This window comes from Podarcis gaigeae (assembly GCF_964106915.1).
Source record: "Podarcis gaigeae genome assembly, chromosome: 4".
Lineage (NCBI taxonomy): Eukaryota > Metazoa > Chordata > Lepidosauria > Squamata > Lacertidae > Podarcis > Podarcis gaigeae.
The window spans coordinates 100924211-100939491 of NC_139677.1; the positions used below are offsets into that span (position 1 = coordinate 100924211).

The window sequence follows — 15281 nt, forward strand, 5'->3', positions numbered from 1 at the left end:
TACTGCAATAATAATAATAGTAATAGTTTATTATTTATACCCCGCTAAAGTGAGGAGGAATTAAAGAACCTTTTAATGAGGGTGAAACAGGAGAGTGCAAAATATGGTCTGAAGCTCAACATAAAAAAATGAAGATCATGGCCACTAGTTCCATCACCTCCTGGCAAACAGAAGGGGAAGAAATGGAGGCAGTGAGAGATTTTACTTTCTTGGGCTCCATGATCACTGCAGATGGTGACAGCAGTCACGAAATTAAAAGACGCCTGCTCCTTGGGAGAAAGGCGATGGCAAACATAGACAGCATCTTAAAAAGCAGAGACATCACCTTGCCGACAAAGGTCCATATAGTTAAAGCTATGGTTTTCCCAGCATTGATGTATGGAAGTGAGAGCTGGACCATAAAGAAGGCTGATCGCCAAAGAATTGATGCTTTTGGATTATGGTGCTGGAGGAGACTCTTGAGAGTCCCATGGACTGCAAGAAAATCAAACCTCTCCATTCTGAAGGAAATCAGCCCTGAGGGCTCACTGGAAGGACAGATCGTGAAGCTGAGGCTCCAATACTTTGGCCACCTCATGAGAAGAGAAGACTCCCTGGAAAAGACCCTGATGCTGGGAAAGATGGAGGGCACAAGGAGAAGGGGACGACAGAGGACGAGATGGTTGGACAGTTTTCTCGAAGTTATGAGCATGAGTTTGACCAAACTGCGGGAGGCGGTGGACGACAGGAGTGCCTGGCGTGCTCTGGTCCAGGGGGTCATGAAGAGTCGGACACAACTAAACAACTAAACAACAACAACACCCTGCCCATCTGGCTGGGTCTCCCCAGCCACTCTGGGCGACTCCCAACAGAACATTAAAAACACGATAAAACATCAAACATTAAAAACTTCCCTAAACAGGGCTGCCTTCAGATGTCTTCTAAAAGTCAAATGGTTGTTTATTTCCTTGACATCTGATCAGAGGGCGTTCCACAGGGTGGGCGCCACCACCGAGAAGGCAGCACCTTCCTGTTTCGCCTCAGACAGCGAAAGAGGGCGAACCGTAATGCAGAACATCCAAAGGGTGTCAGGTTTGCAAAAACAGCTATGGAGGCTACTCCAGTTCTTGCTGCTGGGCCGAACGGCTGCTTTTCTGCTCCAAGCTGGGCAGGCGGAAGGAAAACAGGCCTCCTTTTGTGTCCCCCAGATCTGCAGAGCCCATGCAGCCACGCGGGAGGGACTCTGAATTTCTGCCTGGAATTTCTGTATGTGCGCCTTCCTCCCAGCAGAGGGGGAAATGGAGAAGTCCTGAGGACCCTGAAAGTCGTGGGTGCAGCTGCTGGACCTGCACATTCCAGGCAGAGCATGGGACAGAGTCACCCGGGTGGGTGAAGGTCGCAATTTGCCTTTGCGAAAAAATGCGCTCATTGTGATCTGCAGATCTGCAGAAGTTATGGGCACAAACATCTTATGAGAAGCTTCTTTAGCGATCCCTTGTAGCAAGTAAGCTTGTCTTCCATAAACACGGTTTTAACAATGCGTCCGTAAGTGACTGTGGAGGCCAATTCTGGACCCACACGTCCTTCCACAGCGGGGACATTGATTTCCCGGTGGGAGTTGATCACGGTGTGGATTTGCCAAGCGTGCCTTCCTCTTAGCACGTTTCTCCCTTGCGTCCTGAGTTTGAGTGTCTTCAAAGCCCACAACACCTTTGGTAAAGGCTGTTCTCCAACTGGAGCGCTCGCAGGCCAGTGTTTCCCAGTTGTCAGTGTTTATAGTACATTTTTAAAGATTTGCCTTGAGACAGTCTTTCAACCTCTTTTGTTGACCACCAGCATTACGCTTTCCATTTCTAAGTTCAGAATAGAGCAGTTGCTTTGGCAGACGATCATCAGGCATCCAAACAACATGACCAGTCCAACGAAGTTGAAGAATCATTGCTTCGACACTGGTGATCTTTGCTTCTTCCAGTACACTGGCATTAGTTCGCCTGTCTTCCCAAGTGATGTGTAAAATTTCGGAGACACCGTTGATGGAATCTTTTGAGGAGTTGGAGACGGCGTTTATAAGTGGTCCATGTTTCACAGACATACAAATACGAGAAGCTATAGCTTGCGGCTGAGTGTGCATTCATAATAATTGCACCAGGCAAGCTCAGAATTTGGAGGCTGAGATCGGGTTCCAGCATCCTGGAAACATCCGTTAGCGTTTGTTTTCCCATGAAATCAAGTTTCTAGTCCTTTACAGAAGCCACAATAGGCTTAGAAGTCAGGAGGAAATGCAGAAGTAAGAGGATTCAGATGAGCAGAACTTTGCTTCAGGATGAGAACAGAAATTGTGGTCCGGCGGCACGGCAGCAGCAGGAGGCCCCATTAGCTAAAGTGGTACCTCAGGTTAAGAACAGTTTCAGGTTAACAACAGACCTCTGGAACGAATTAAGTTCTTTACCTGAGGTACCACAGTACTGTATAACTGCATGCCACAAGCATGAATATAGTCACACAGCATATTTGGGCTGCAAAATTTGCATTTTTCTTCCCCAGCAGTAACAACCCTCCAGATTTTTTTGGTAGACTCCGAATCCCATGTGGCCCAGGCAGCAGGTCCAACAGTGAGGGATGATGGGAGTTGTGATGCCACAACATCTTCAGGGCATTCCATTTGTATCCCATCCCTGGGCTACACAGTATTATCAAAGGGAGGGGTCCTGTGGACCACTGAGTGTTGCTGAACTACAACTCCCATCATCTCTCACCTCAGTCTTGCTAGCTGAGGCTGATGGTTTCTGGTGTGTGACAACTGGTGTTGAAGTTACCTGAGCACAGGTAGCTGTAGCCAGGCTCTCTGCCCAGATGGCCTCCTTCAATAGGGACGAAGATCACGCGTTTGTGTGTCTGTACTGTATGTGCACACACACAAAGACACACACACAGCAGCTCGAATGGTGTTTGCCCAAAAAGTGGAAAGAAGAATCTGCCCCAAATACAGAGGTCCAGCAGCAAAAGTTTCGCAGAAATGGCGAAACTTACGGGAAGATTAAGAAATCAAGAAGATAATTTTTTAAAAAATTAAAACAAAAGCAAGAGTGGGGGTTTGGTTATTGAATGTTTAAAGAACTATTGCAAACAACTTAAAACATTAGCAGGACCACTGTAAACACGTGCAAAGGACCATGTTGAAATGGTGACTTCAAGAGATGAATTATAGTTAGGTTTTGATGTTGGAGGTGCAGGAAAAAGAAGAGACAGCTTATGTAACTGCCGAAGGAGGGAAGTTGATAGCAAAATTAAATGTGTAAAAAGAATGTCTGATGTATTCTGCAAAATGTGAAAATAAAATTTATTAAAAAATGAAGTACCATATTTTTCGCCCCATAGGGCGCACCTAGTTTTTTTTGGGGGGGAAATAAAGAAAAAAAATATTATTCCCCCCCCAGGCGCGTGGCTGGGGTGGGGGGAAGCCCGAGCTTCCCCAGCCCCCAGAACAGGCTGCTATCCACAAGCCTAGGGAGCCTGGCGGGAAGTCGCGCCGGTCTCCCCAGGCTTGCGGATATCTGCCTGAAGTCGCGCAGCTCTCCCACGGCTTGCTGAGAGCTGTGTGAAGCCCGAAGCCTGCAGGCTGCTATCCGCAAGCCGTGGGAGAGCTGTGCAACTTCACGCCAGGCTCCCACGGCTTGCGGATAGCTTCCTGAAGCCTGGAGAGCGAGAGGGGTCGGTGCGCACCGACCCCTCTCGCTCTCCAGGCTTCAGCGAAAGCCTGCATTCGCCCCATAGGACACACACACATTTCCCCTTCATTTTTGGAGGGGGGGAAGTGTGTCCTATAGGGCGAAAAATACGGTAGATAACTACAAAAGGGACTCCTAATTTAATCACAATCAAAATCCAATAATAGAGCTACAAGTGTTATGCATGTTCCCAATGGTTTCTTTTTGCAGCAGTTGGGTGGGAGGGGAACCTGGGGAAAAGGGGGAAGGACTTTTTAAATTGTCCATCTCTGCTGGTGACACTTTGCTTTATTTGCGGCCTTTCTCTTTTTCTTGACAGAGCTTGGAAGATAGCGATTCTGGAGGCCAAAGCTACTCAGGTAAGCTTGCATTCCTTGTCCGGTTTCCTGCCCTGACTGTGAACTGTTCCTGCCCCTTTAAATGCTCCTTAAGGGCAAGAGCCCTGCAAGTCTGAGATTCTTCAGGTTTCTAGTTCTCATTGCTTCCCTGAAAATACAGGAGAATGAAAAAGAACAGAATGCTGGACTAGATGGGCCATTGTGTTGAATGCTCTATGGTAATTTATGGACCTAATAGGTATCTAAAGCCATTTGCACATAACAAAATATGTATTTTATCAAAGTAACTGTGGAACTGAAATACAATTAAGAAAAAGTATATCAATTAAAAAGGTAAAGGACCCCTGATAGTTAAGTCCAGTCGCAGACGATTTTGGGGTTGCGGCGCTGCCGAGGGAGCCAGCATTTGTCCGCAGAGTTTTTCCGGGTCATGTGGCCAGCATGACTAAGCCGCTTCTGGCGAAACCAGAGCAGCGCACGGAAACGCCATTTACCTTCCTGCTGGAGCGGTACCTATTTATCTACTCGCACAGGCGTGCTTTTGAACTGCTAGGTTGGCAGGAGCAGGGACCGAGCAACAGGAGCTCACCCCGTCGTGTGGATTCGAACCTCCGATCTTCTGATCGGCAAGCCCTAGGCTCTGTGGTTTAGACCACAGCGCCACCCGCGTCCAGGAGTATCTCAATAGTGAAATACAATTAAGAAGAAGTATATTAATAGTTAAATTATTATTAAGCTTTAACTTAAAATGATTTTTTTATTCATAACAAACTTAATGCAAACACACTGGCATTTGGCAATAACAAATGTTCCTTTAGAAACACAATTTACAAAGACTCATAATCTAGCCTCTAGAAACTTGCTATAACATGACGTAAATACATCATGCAAACTACTAATAATTATAAATAGCAGAAATGAGCAAACTGGTGATATTTTAGGGAGCAGCCTAGCACTGCTTACATCACAGGAGCCTACACAACACAAAACACTGTTGCTGTTTGTAGGTTTTATTTTATTTGTTGTTTATCTTTTGTATTTTGTATCTTTTGTATTTTTATTTGTTTTTTATCTTTTGTATTTTTTTCCTTTATTTTTTTTGGGGGGCCCCCAAGAGAGTGGGGTCCTAAGCTATAGCTTGTTTAGCTTATGCGTGAATCCGGCGCTGTTCCTATGCTGCCCAAAGGGGAAAGTGGCAGGAAAAAGTAATTTGCACATTAAACTGATTTGCCAGTCGCCTTGTTGCCACGTCTTCCTGCTCTGGAGCCCCACAGCTCGATTTCTCTCCTGCTGAGGCAACTCTATTTTTAGCCGAGCCTTCTCCCCATTTCCCGGCCTGGCCAGCCACACAGATCAATAAGCGCAATCAGGCTGGTGATCGATGGCTCTGACGCCGCAGGAGGGCCTTGAGTGCTCCGGACTGAACTCAAAAGTCTCCGGCCTTTGGGATCCAAAGACTTGGCGAGCTGTTCAGGATCTGGATGGGAAAGCACACCCCCCCCCCCCCCGTTTTCTGCAATGCTCCCCTCCGTCAACAGACTGCTGCCCCTCTCTCCTTTGGGGTCTGGGTGAGAATCTCTCCTTCACAGCTGTCCAGCTGTGCTTACATCTTGCAGGAGATCTTCCCTTCAAATCCATCTTCTTTTCCCCCCATAGCTGCTCCATCAACAACGTAGCAAAGAAAACACTATAAACATCCCATGCACAGCAGGGAAATGAGCAGCAGACCCAACCAGTTAAAAAAATCAGAAAGAAAATGGGTTTCTGCTGGCGTACGCAAGAGAAGGACGAGGCAGGCCTCCCTGAGCAGGGAATTCCACAGATGAGGGGCCACCACCATGAAGGCCCAGTTTCTGGCTGCCACCCAGGGCACCTCAAAATGCCAGGGGAACCCCGGGGGAGCCTCCAAAGCCAATCTGGGTGCAGAGGCTGGTTGCTATGGGGAACTGCCTCCTGCCCCCCCCCCACTCCGGCTTCCGACTCAGGTTTCTCAGCTGCAAACGTTCTTGTTTCTCACCTTCTCCAGGTGCATCTGTATGACCCGTACGACGACTATTACCAGACGGTTCCCCTCGACTCCCACCAGGCGATGTACGTCAGCTCTGATTACTACGGCAACCAGTACGGAGGTGTGTTCATCCATCAACGTCCCTTTTCACCTCCCCCCCCCCGGGCCAGTTCAGGTTTGCTCAGCTGGGGGCTCTTTTCAGGCCCTCCCCCAAGGCTGGGTGGCGATGGGCCTCTGTGTGACGTTTTGGGTGCCGCAGCAGAGGGCCAAACATTGGAGCTGGTCAGACAGGATGCGGCGATGAGTGTTGCAGATGCAATGCTTCGAGGCTGTTGTTGCACACCAGCCCAGTCTCCCAAAGATGCAAGACTCTGGGGGTTCTGGGCTTTGAGGAGAGGCCAGGCTGTCTCCCTGCTTGCTGTCTGTCGTCTCGCAGATTAAGACTTTTCTTGTTGAAACAGGGTTTAAGGAACTGACTGCTTTTATGAAAGGGCCCGTGCCACGCTGTTATTGTGATTATTTGCATTAGGGAGAGAGAGAGAGAGAGAGAGAGAGAGAGAGAGAGAGATATCATCTATCTATCAATCATAATCAATAAGAAACAATTAGAGATAGATAGATAGATGATAGATAGATGATATAGAATTATAACTGCACTATCTATCATCTATGTATCATCTATATCTCTCTATCTATCAAAATCAATAAGAAACAATTAGAGATAGATGATAATTATAATTAATCTGCACTATCATCCATCTATCGATCTATCATCGGTCAATCCATCTATCACTAATTGTTTCTTATTGATTATGATAGATAGATGATAGAAATATAGATAGATAGATGATATAGAATTAAAACTGCTCCATCTATGTATCATCTATATCTGTCTGTCTGTCTGTCTGTCTGTCTGTCTGTCTAATGGTTCCTTATTGATTCTCTCCCCCCCTGTTCGTATTTTTATCTGTCAGCTACCTTGAGTCCTTATTGGGGGGGGTATAAATAATAAAATCATTAAATTGTAGAGCTGGAAGGGAACCAAAAGGATCATCTATTGTTAACCCCTGCTGTAATGGTTCTAGGGGTTGCTCGTGCATAAATCATCGCCACTCCTGGCTGGGTTACCTGGGTGAACCCTTTCTGTCCGGACAGCCTTTCACTTCGTGGCTGTTTCAGAGGCTGGCAGAATCCGTCAGTGGGCGTTTCTTGAACTTCTTCCAGCAAAGAAGCTCTTTAACGCCTAGTTGCCGCCTACTCTCCCTGCGCGGAAGCCTTCTGCGCAGGGAGGGTGTGGGCAGCGGAGGACCCGTGCTCTCCCCGCTGGTCTCCGGCGAGGAGTCATGGAGCCCCCTCGCCGATTCCCCCATCTGCCCCCCTTCTCCACTGGTGCTACGCTGATTTCCTTCCCCAGAAGATGGGCTGCTTCTCTCCCTCCCGGGACGCTCTCCGGAATCCCTCTGGAGCCCGCTCTCTCCCTCTGGCTCCGATGGCAGTTCCCTGACACCTGCAATGCAGAAATTTTTTACCCAATGTGGGGCTTGAACCCGCAACCGTGAAATTGAGAGTCTCACACTCTTACTGACTGAGCGATCTCCTTTCACATCAACTTTTCATTTGAGCTTAAACATCCTTGTCCTCAAAAGCCAGACCAGCTTACTTACCCCTTCCCAAGCTGGGTCCAAATTCTCCCTGCAAGTCTGCTGCCTCTGACGGTGGATGTGGACCATAGCCTCAATTGCCCTCCCCTCCGCACATTCGTCTAATGCAAGTTGTTAAGCATCACTGTCTCCTGTGGGAGGGAGTTCCGTAGTTTCACCACGCAATGTACTGCAAGATGCAGAACACCCAGAACTAAAAGGATGGCCAGGTGAATATGACAGATTTTGCGGAACTTGCCAAATTGACAGGGAGGATCCGGGAACAAGAAGACCAGAGATACAAAAGCAATTGGAGTAAATTTATCAAATCAAATAGAAGGGGAAGAAATGGAGGCAGTGAGAGATTTTACTTTCTTGGGCTCCAGGATCACTGCAGATGGTGATAGCAGTCATGGAATTAAAAGACGCCTGCTCCTTGGGAGAAAAGCGATGACAAACCTAGACAGCATCTTAAAAAGCAGAGACATCACCTTGCCAACAAAGGTCCGTATAGTGAAAGCTATGGTTCTCCCAGTAGTGATGTATGGAAGTGAGAGCTGGACCATAAAGAAGGCTGATTGCCGAAGAATTGATGCTTTTGAATTCTGGTGCTGGAGGAGACTCTTGAGAGTCCCATGGACTGCAAGAAGATCAAACCTCTCCATTCTGAAGGAACTCAGCCCTGAGTGCTCACTGGAAGGACAGATCCTGAAGCTGAGGCTCCAATACTTCGGCCACCTCATGAGAAGAGAAGACTCCCTGGAAAAGACCCTGATGTTGGGAAAGATGGAGGGCGCAAGGAGAAGGGGACGATAGAGGACGAGATGGTGGGACAGTGTTCTCGAAGCTACCAGCATGAGTTTGACCAAACTGTGGGAGGCAGTGGAAGACAGGAGTGCCTGGCGTGCTCTGGTCCAGGGGGTCACGAAGAGTCGGACACGACTAATTGACAAAATTGTTACTACTTCTGCTCTTACAACAAATTTATCAAATACTTAAAGGAGAACTGTAAAAACTTAAAGACACTAGCAGGACTGGAATAATACCTTCAATGTAAAATAGTAGCTATATAAGAATAATATACGCAATAAGAATGTGATAAATATACCAACTGCAGGGAGGGAGGGAAGTCAAGACTCGGCAGAGTCAAAGGGAATATATTGTAACAATAAAGATTGTTGGGAAAAGAATACTTAAAGAAAATAATAAAAATTACTTGGGAGAAAAAAGAGAACTAAAAGGACAGCCTTCTGTACTCTTCAGCCGAGGGGACTGACAGAATAATTCCAGCATCTTGGTACATGTAACCCAGGCATGTGCAAAGTCCGTTTTGGGGGCCTAATCCAGCCCATCGGCTGATTAATACAGCCCCTGTGGCAGTATATGTCCTGAGGTAAAATCCTTAAAAAAAAAAAGTTCAGCAACTTCAATCCTAAAAAAAGCTCAAGAACTTTGGTTGGCCCTCACGCATGTTCATTTCATCAAATCCGGCCCTCTTTTAAAAAAAGTTTGGGCAGCCCTGATGTAGCCATAGCTGGCTTAGGAACATCCTGAAGTGTAGGGTGACCTCTGGTGGCGCCGGGTGCGAATTTCTCCGCATTGCACAAAAAGCAGAAGAGACTGCATTGTTCAAAAGTCAGGCATTACCAACCAAAATTTCACAAAACATTGAAAAGCCTTCTGATTGCTGCATGTAGGTTTTATTTTATTTGTTTTTTATCTTTTGTATTTTGGAAATGTACATCCAGTGGTTTTTTTCCTTTACATTTTTGGGGGGCCCCCAAGAGAGTAGGGCCCTAAGATATAGCTTGTTTAGCTCAGGGGTCAGCAAACTTTTTTAGCAGGGGGCTGGTCCATTGTTCCTCAGATGCATTTTAAATAAAAGGACACATTCTGCTCATGTAAAAACAAGAGGCAGGCGCCACAAATAACCCAGAGATGCATTTTAAATAAAAGCACACATTCTACTCATGTAAAAACACCAGGCAGGCCCCACAAATAACCCAGAGATACATTTTAAATAAAAGGACACATTCTACTCACTAATAATAATTTATTATTTATACCCTGCCCATCTGGCTGGGTTTCTCCAGCCACTCTGGGCATCTTCCAACAAAACACTAAAATACAATAACCTATTAAACATTAAAAGCTTCCCTAAACAGGGCTGCCTTCAGATGTCTTCTAAAAGTCTGGTAGTTGTTTGACATCTGGTGGGAGGGCGTTCCACAGGGCGGGCGCCACCACCGAGAAGGCCTTCTGCCTGGTTCCCTGTAACTTGGCTTCCCGCAATGAGGGAACTGCCAGAAGGCCCTCGGAGTTGGACCTCAGTGTCTGGGATAGAATGATGGGGGTGGAGACACTCCTTCAGGGATACTGGTCCAAGGCCGTTTAGGGCTTTCAAGGTCAGCACCAACACTTTGAATTGTGCTTGGAAACGTACTGGGAGCCAATGTAGGTCTTTCAAGACTGGTGTTATATTCCTGGACAGTCCATGGGCCGGATTTAGATGGCAATTGGGCCAGATCCGGCCCCCGGGCCTTAGCTTGCCTAGCCATGGTTTAGCTTATATGTAAATCCGTCACTGGCCATGTTTCCTGCTTACATCGATTACTACATCTGTTCCTTTTCCTCTCTCCGCAGCACCCGGAACGACCCACGTCATTTTCCGCGAGGATCCGTACCGCGTCTCCGGAGACCAGATGGCCTTGGGCCTGCTGGCGGGGGCCGCTTCGGGGGCCGCCTTGGGCTCGTTCATGTGGATGCCCTGTTGGTTCTGAGCCCCCTCTTCCGCAGACCCAGCCCAGACGCTCAGCTAAGACGCCGCTGCGATTCCCCACCGGAGAGGGAGGGCCAAAGGGGGACCTGCTTTGTAGGGGGGGGTCAGGGGGGGGCAGAAGCAAAATCAGGATCCCCCCCGAACATCTCTGGGACGTTTGCGGGAGGCCGGCGGCCGTCCCTTATCACTAAATCGTCTTAACAACAGAGTTAGCACCAGAAAGGCTTCTTTCGTCGCAAGGAGGCCGTTAGCATCCCTGATGTGCAAGTAAGCCCAGGGGGGGCATGGTAGGCAGTAGGCCCCGCCCAGTCCCAGCCGCCATTCTTCATCTAGCCCCGCCCCCGAGCCGCCATTTTGCACTTGGCCCCGCCCACCCGAGCCACCAGTTTCTCTCTGCTCTAACAAACCATAGCTAGCAAATAGAATCAGAAATGGATTCCACCAGCCTGGTTAACTGCCCACACCTGATGTTGACTCCGGGTGATATTTGCTTCTGCTGTCAATCACAAGAGCCGCTTTCTGCGCTGCTGCACCCTCCCCTCCGCATTTCGCTTTGCTAGGCATCCTCCAGCTCGGCTTACTCAAATCGGTCTTCGTGTATTTTGGGGGCGTAGCTGCCAGCTACGTTGTCCTGCCTCCCCAAACAACACCTCGGTTTTTGTTTTGTTTTTGCTGGCACCCTGGAAATTGCAGGTGATTTCCCAGCTGCACCAGGGCGCTTGTGAAAAAGGGCAGACACCCTCCAGTCCCCAGCGGCTACAAAATTTTCCCACCCTTCTTTCTGGCAAGGACCCCCTCTGCATTTTGACGCTTCCACGGCAGGCCGGAATCCATCAGGTCAAGCCTTTCCGCAACAATGGGGAGCGGCGGCACCTGCTGAAATACTGCGTCTCCGAGGCTCAGAGCCCTGCGGGGAAGAAAGCCGCAAACCTCCAGTTTACGGATGTAAGCTTTCAGCTTGACCCTATTTATTCCGGTGAAACGAACTCCTGGGGGGCTCGTTTCAGATTGCTGGTTTTTGTAAAGGTGGGTTGCCATCTCTTCCAGATACTTGGAGGTGTTGTGGCTGATCTCACCGGGATCACGGCCCTGGGACTCTGGCTGATTTCTGGGATGGCAGCCGTTTTTAAGACGCCTGGCAACAGAGCAGCTGTAGCTCAGTGTACGCAGAAGCTCCCTGGTTCAGTTCCGGTTTCTGCCATAAATCCAGCAGGGCTGCTGCCTGCCCGTGTAGGCAGCACTGAGTTCAATGAACCAAAGGTCTGGCTCTGTAGGAGGCGGACTTCCTAGCTTCCTAATAGAGAGTCATAGGATGCTTTTGAAAACTGCCCAATTTATTATGGCACAAGCTTTTCATGCAAAGAAGTCTAGTCCGTGGAAGCGTCCCACTGAGTTCAAAGGGGGCTGGTGTCCCCGATATGTCTGTTGTTTTTGCAGGTTACAGTGGTGGGTTTGTGCTTTTTGGTTTATAGAAGTGTAAACCACTATGCACGCAGTTAAGACTGTGGAACTCCTTGCCACAGGAGCCAGCGATGGATGGCCACCAGCTTGGCTTTGAAAGGGGACCAGGCAAACACATGGAGGATAAGGCTGTGCTTAAGCTCAGCTCCGAACGCCACTTGCTTGGGGGCTGCTTTCCCATCGGGGCATCTTCTTGGCCGCTGTGAAACGGAGGTGCTGGCTAGACAAGCCTTTGGCCTGATCCCTAGAATCGTAAGAGAGCTGGAAGGGTCATCTGGTCCCTGCGGGAATCGCAGCAGGACTCTCCTCGCGCCCTTTGCCCATTTGGCGTGAAATTTTTCACGGTCACCCCGCCACATGGTTGCCCAGCCTTGGAAGCAATAGTTTAAAAGCTGCAATCTGCGTGTGCCGAGGTGCTATAGAGGAGTGCTGAGAAGGAACCGTGTCAGAGACACCCCCAGGTTGCCCCTAATAACACCCTGCCCTAGAGGAGTAGCTTGGCAAGGCTGAGTGGCAGAAATGCATTGCTTGTGTTTTAGCAAGTGAAAGGTAGTTTTTGTGAGGTTGCTAGCCACAAGGCCTGGCCCTTGAGCAAAGGCTTAAAATAAAAACGAGTAGATACAAGCTCTCCCAAGTGCCACAATACTAAAATCGCCGCAATCTTTTTTTTCTTGGCCGTTTCAGAACTTTCCCTCTCTGCAACTTGAAAGCACAATTATGTGACCAAACCACAACCGATTGCACTTCACAGCTAACAACGCAAATATATAGCCTCTCTCCTTCTTTTTTGACTTTGCAATATTGGCCATTCCACCACCCCCAGAAATTCCCCAAGCAGCATACAAAATTTAAAAAATCTCCCCTCCCTTCCCTATGGATCCATAACATTATTGTCATTAAAACAGTCCAAACGGGCGAGAGGGCTGATTGTAGGGACTCTGCACACTGAGACGCACCAACATTACAGAGACCACAGCAGCGGCTGGTTCCTTTGGGCACAGGGAACATTGCCCGCCAACCTCAGACTACACTCTGCCAGCCCCTGCTGCTTGCTTCCTTTATTACAACTATTCCAGGGGGTTGCACTGCCAGCCAACTACCTTCCCCCTCCATAGCCTCAGCTTTGAGCTCACCAAGGAAGATGGGGAAGATGTGAGGATGCGTTTGCTCTGGCGCCACCTACTGTTCAGCTCCCTGCCTTGTGCCCAACCCATTGACACTACTACTAGAATCCCAGAATTGTAGAGTTGGAAGGGAGTCAACTTGTGCAATGCAGGGATCTCAAGTGGGAGGCTGCTTATCAAAGATGGAAGTGGGGTTTGGGAGCATCGCTTGTGGTCCCTAGGAGGTGAGCATTCACCAGAGCACACACTCCCGTTCTACTTCCCGTTCATTGTAGTAGCTCAAAAGTTCTCTTGGGGCCGTTCTCACATTCTGGAGGCAGGACTGCAGCTTGCATCTAGTTCCAGGATTCCGTAAACACACATTGCATCGACTGACAAAGCAGAACGTGGAAAGCTGCAAAGCAAGACATTTAGACTTCCAGCTGCTCCGATGCAAATCGAAGGTGCCCCGTAGCCAAGGCTAAATGTTTTACTTTAAATCTCTCTGGGTTGTATTCCACAGGAACAATTTCTTCCCGCATGATGGAACATTCCCCTCCCCCCCACACAAACACCCTAAATCTCTGGCAGAGTTTTGGGGATGAGGAACAGAGCATTGGGGCAGGAGAGAGGAAACATCCTTGCACGAATGCAAAGTCTGAATACTGCCCCGTTTCATTAGCCTGCGTAATAAATATGGTTTACGTGATTCTCTGTGGGTGACTCTTAAGCAGATTAGTCAGAGTGGGGAAAGACCCCCTCCCCAATATGCTTTAACACCCGGGGGTGGGCATTATTTCTGCCTTGTCGGATGCAGTGCGGTTTGTGCAATGTGCATATGCAAAGAATCGTGGAACGAGCTGTTTGTGTGTAGTTCTGCCTTTTCTGAGGGGCTTTGGCCTGGGTCTGTCAGGCCTTGCTCATTAGTTAAAGGCCATTTCAAACGAGAGTCAGGTATTTTTGTACTTGGGTACACTGTCATGTTCACAGATCACGCCTCTTTTAAAAAGAAAACAGCCTGGAATAAATCCATGCACACTTCACCTCTGGATTTGCAGAGAAGTGCGCTGTACCTAAGCACTAAAATATCTCTCGTTGGTGAGAGTGCAGCAGCTGAGGGGTCAGTGAAGCTGCTAGCCGCTGCCGGAAGGGGGGTCCCCTTTGGGACCCTGCAGTCCTCGGCTGAGAAATGGGGGTGTCTGGATCCCCTCACTATCCACAGCACAAGCAAGACCTCGCTTAGGTTCGCTTCGCTCACCACACATTTCAGTGTCTGGGTTTCTCCTGTGTCAGTTTGCAGTTTGGTTCTGTCAAGTGTTGTTCAAAGCACTAATAGTTATGTATATTTTTTTGGGGGGGGGGAATAAAAGCTATTTAAGAATAATAAAAGTTGCTATTCACTGCACCAAAGTCTTTGTTTCCTTTGTGGGGTGTTAACGGAGAAATCCGAGGGCTCCCTTGGACAAAAAAACAAGGACACCAGCCAGGAATACCAGAGCAAAACAGCAGCCAGTAGGCTTGGTCTTGATTGAAGACTGTCGGGACAGGACTCCCACCTGCCACAAGGTGGAACAAGATGGAAGCACACACAAAAGAAGACCCCAATTTTTATTAGCTACTAATCCCCCAAACTACACTCCTAGAACTACATCACAAGTACATCATGACTACATCATTGACACATCACAAAAAGGAGGGGTTGGGGGAGGAGTTGTGGAGGTCACCTGAGTATCTTGTCACCTGGCTGGTCCCTCCTTTCCCCCTCCCCATGAGTCATTTCCAGAGGACAAAGGGGAGTTTGCAGTTTCCTGCCCCCAGAGGGAAGATCTGATCATTGTCCTTTGTTCAAGTCCATGTTGAATCCACTTCCATATGCAAGCCCTTTGTGACCTTGATGGTCTTCTGTCTAGGACCATCAGGGTTGGCATAGCAACTGGGCAGGGCTCCTGTGGATGTGCTGGTATGCTCAAGGGATTATGGCTGGCCTGTATCATGGAGTAAAATAAAAGTGGAACAGTGCAGATTCGATATATGGTTGATTTTCTATGAATTTATAACAGAAGCGTAGCGTATGTAGTGTGTGAGTGTGTGTGAAGTTTGTACAAACTGAATGATTGGGGGGGGGGGTTTCCTGCGACAGTTGTAAGGGTCTGTGGAGTCCAGCCTTTGATGGGTCTTGGCCAGGGGTCAGCAAACTTTTTCAGCAGGGGGCCAGTCCATTGTCCCTCAGACCTTGTGGGGGGGG

The 15281-nt window shown here is 48.5% G+C and overlaps 1 protein-coding gene across 3 annotated transcripts in view; it reads left to right on the forward strand.

The window, feature by feature from the left end:
* PLEKHB1 (pleckstrin homology domain containing B1) overlaps nt 1-14441 on the forward strand; it is a 42631-nt gene extending 28190 nt beyond the window's left edge. For 2 of the 3 annotated variants that reach the window (XM_083737481.1, XM_083737480.1), the window contains exons 5-7: nt 4027-4066; nt 6072-6174; nt 10337-14441. In XM_083737481.1, the coding sequence (XP_083593607.1) occupies nt 4027-4066; nt 6072-6174; nt 10337-10473 (280 nt within the window). In that variant the 3' untranslated portion in view covers nt 10474-14441. The remainder of the gene's footprint in view (nt 1-4026; nt 4067-6071; nt 6175-10336) is intronic. The other variant, XM_083737482.1, reaches the window with a different exon arrangement.
* The last annotated feature ends 840 nt before the right edge of the window (nt 14442-15281 follow it).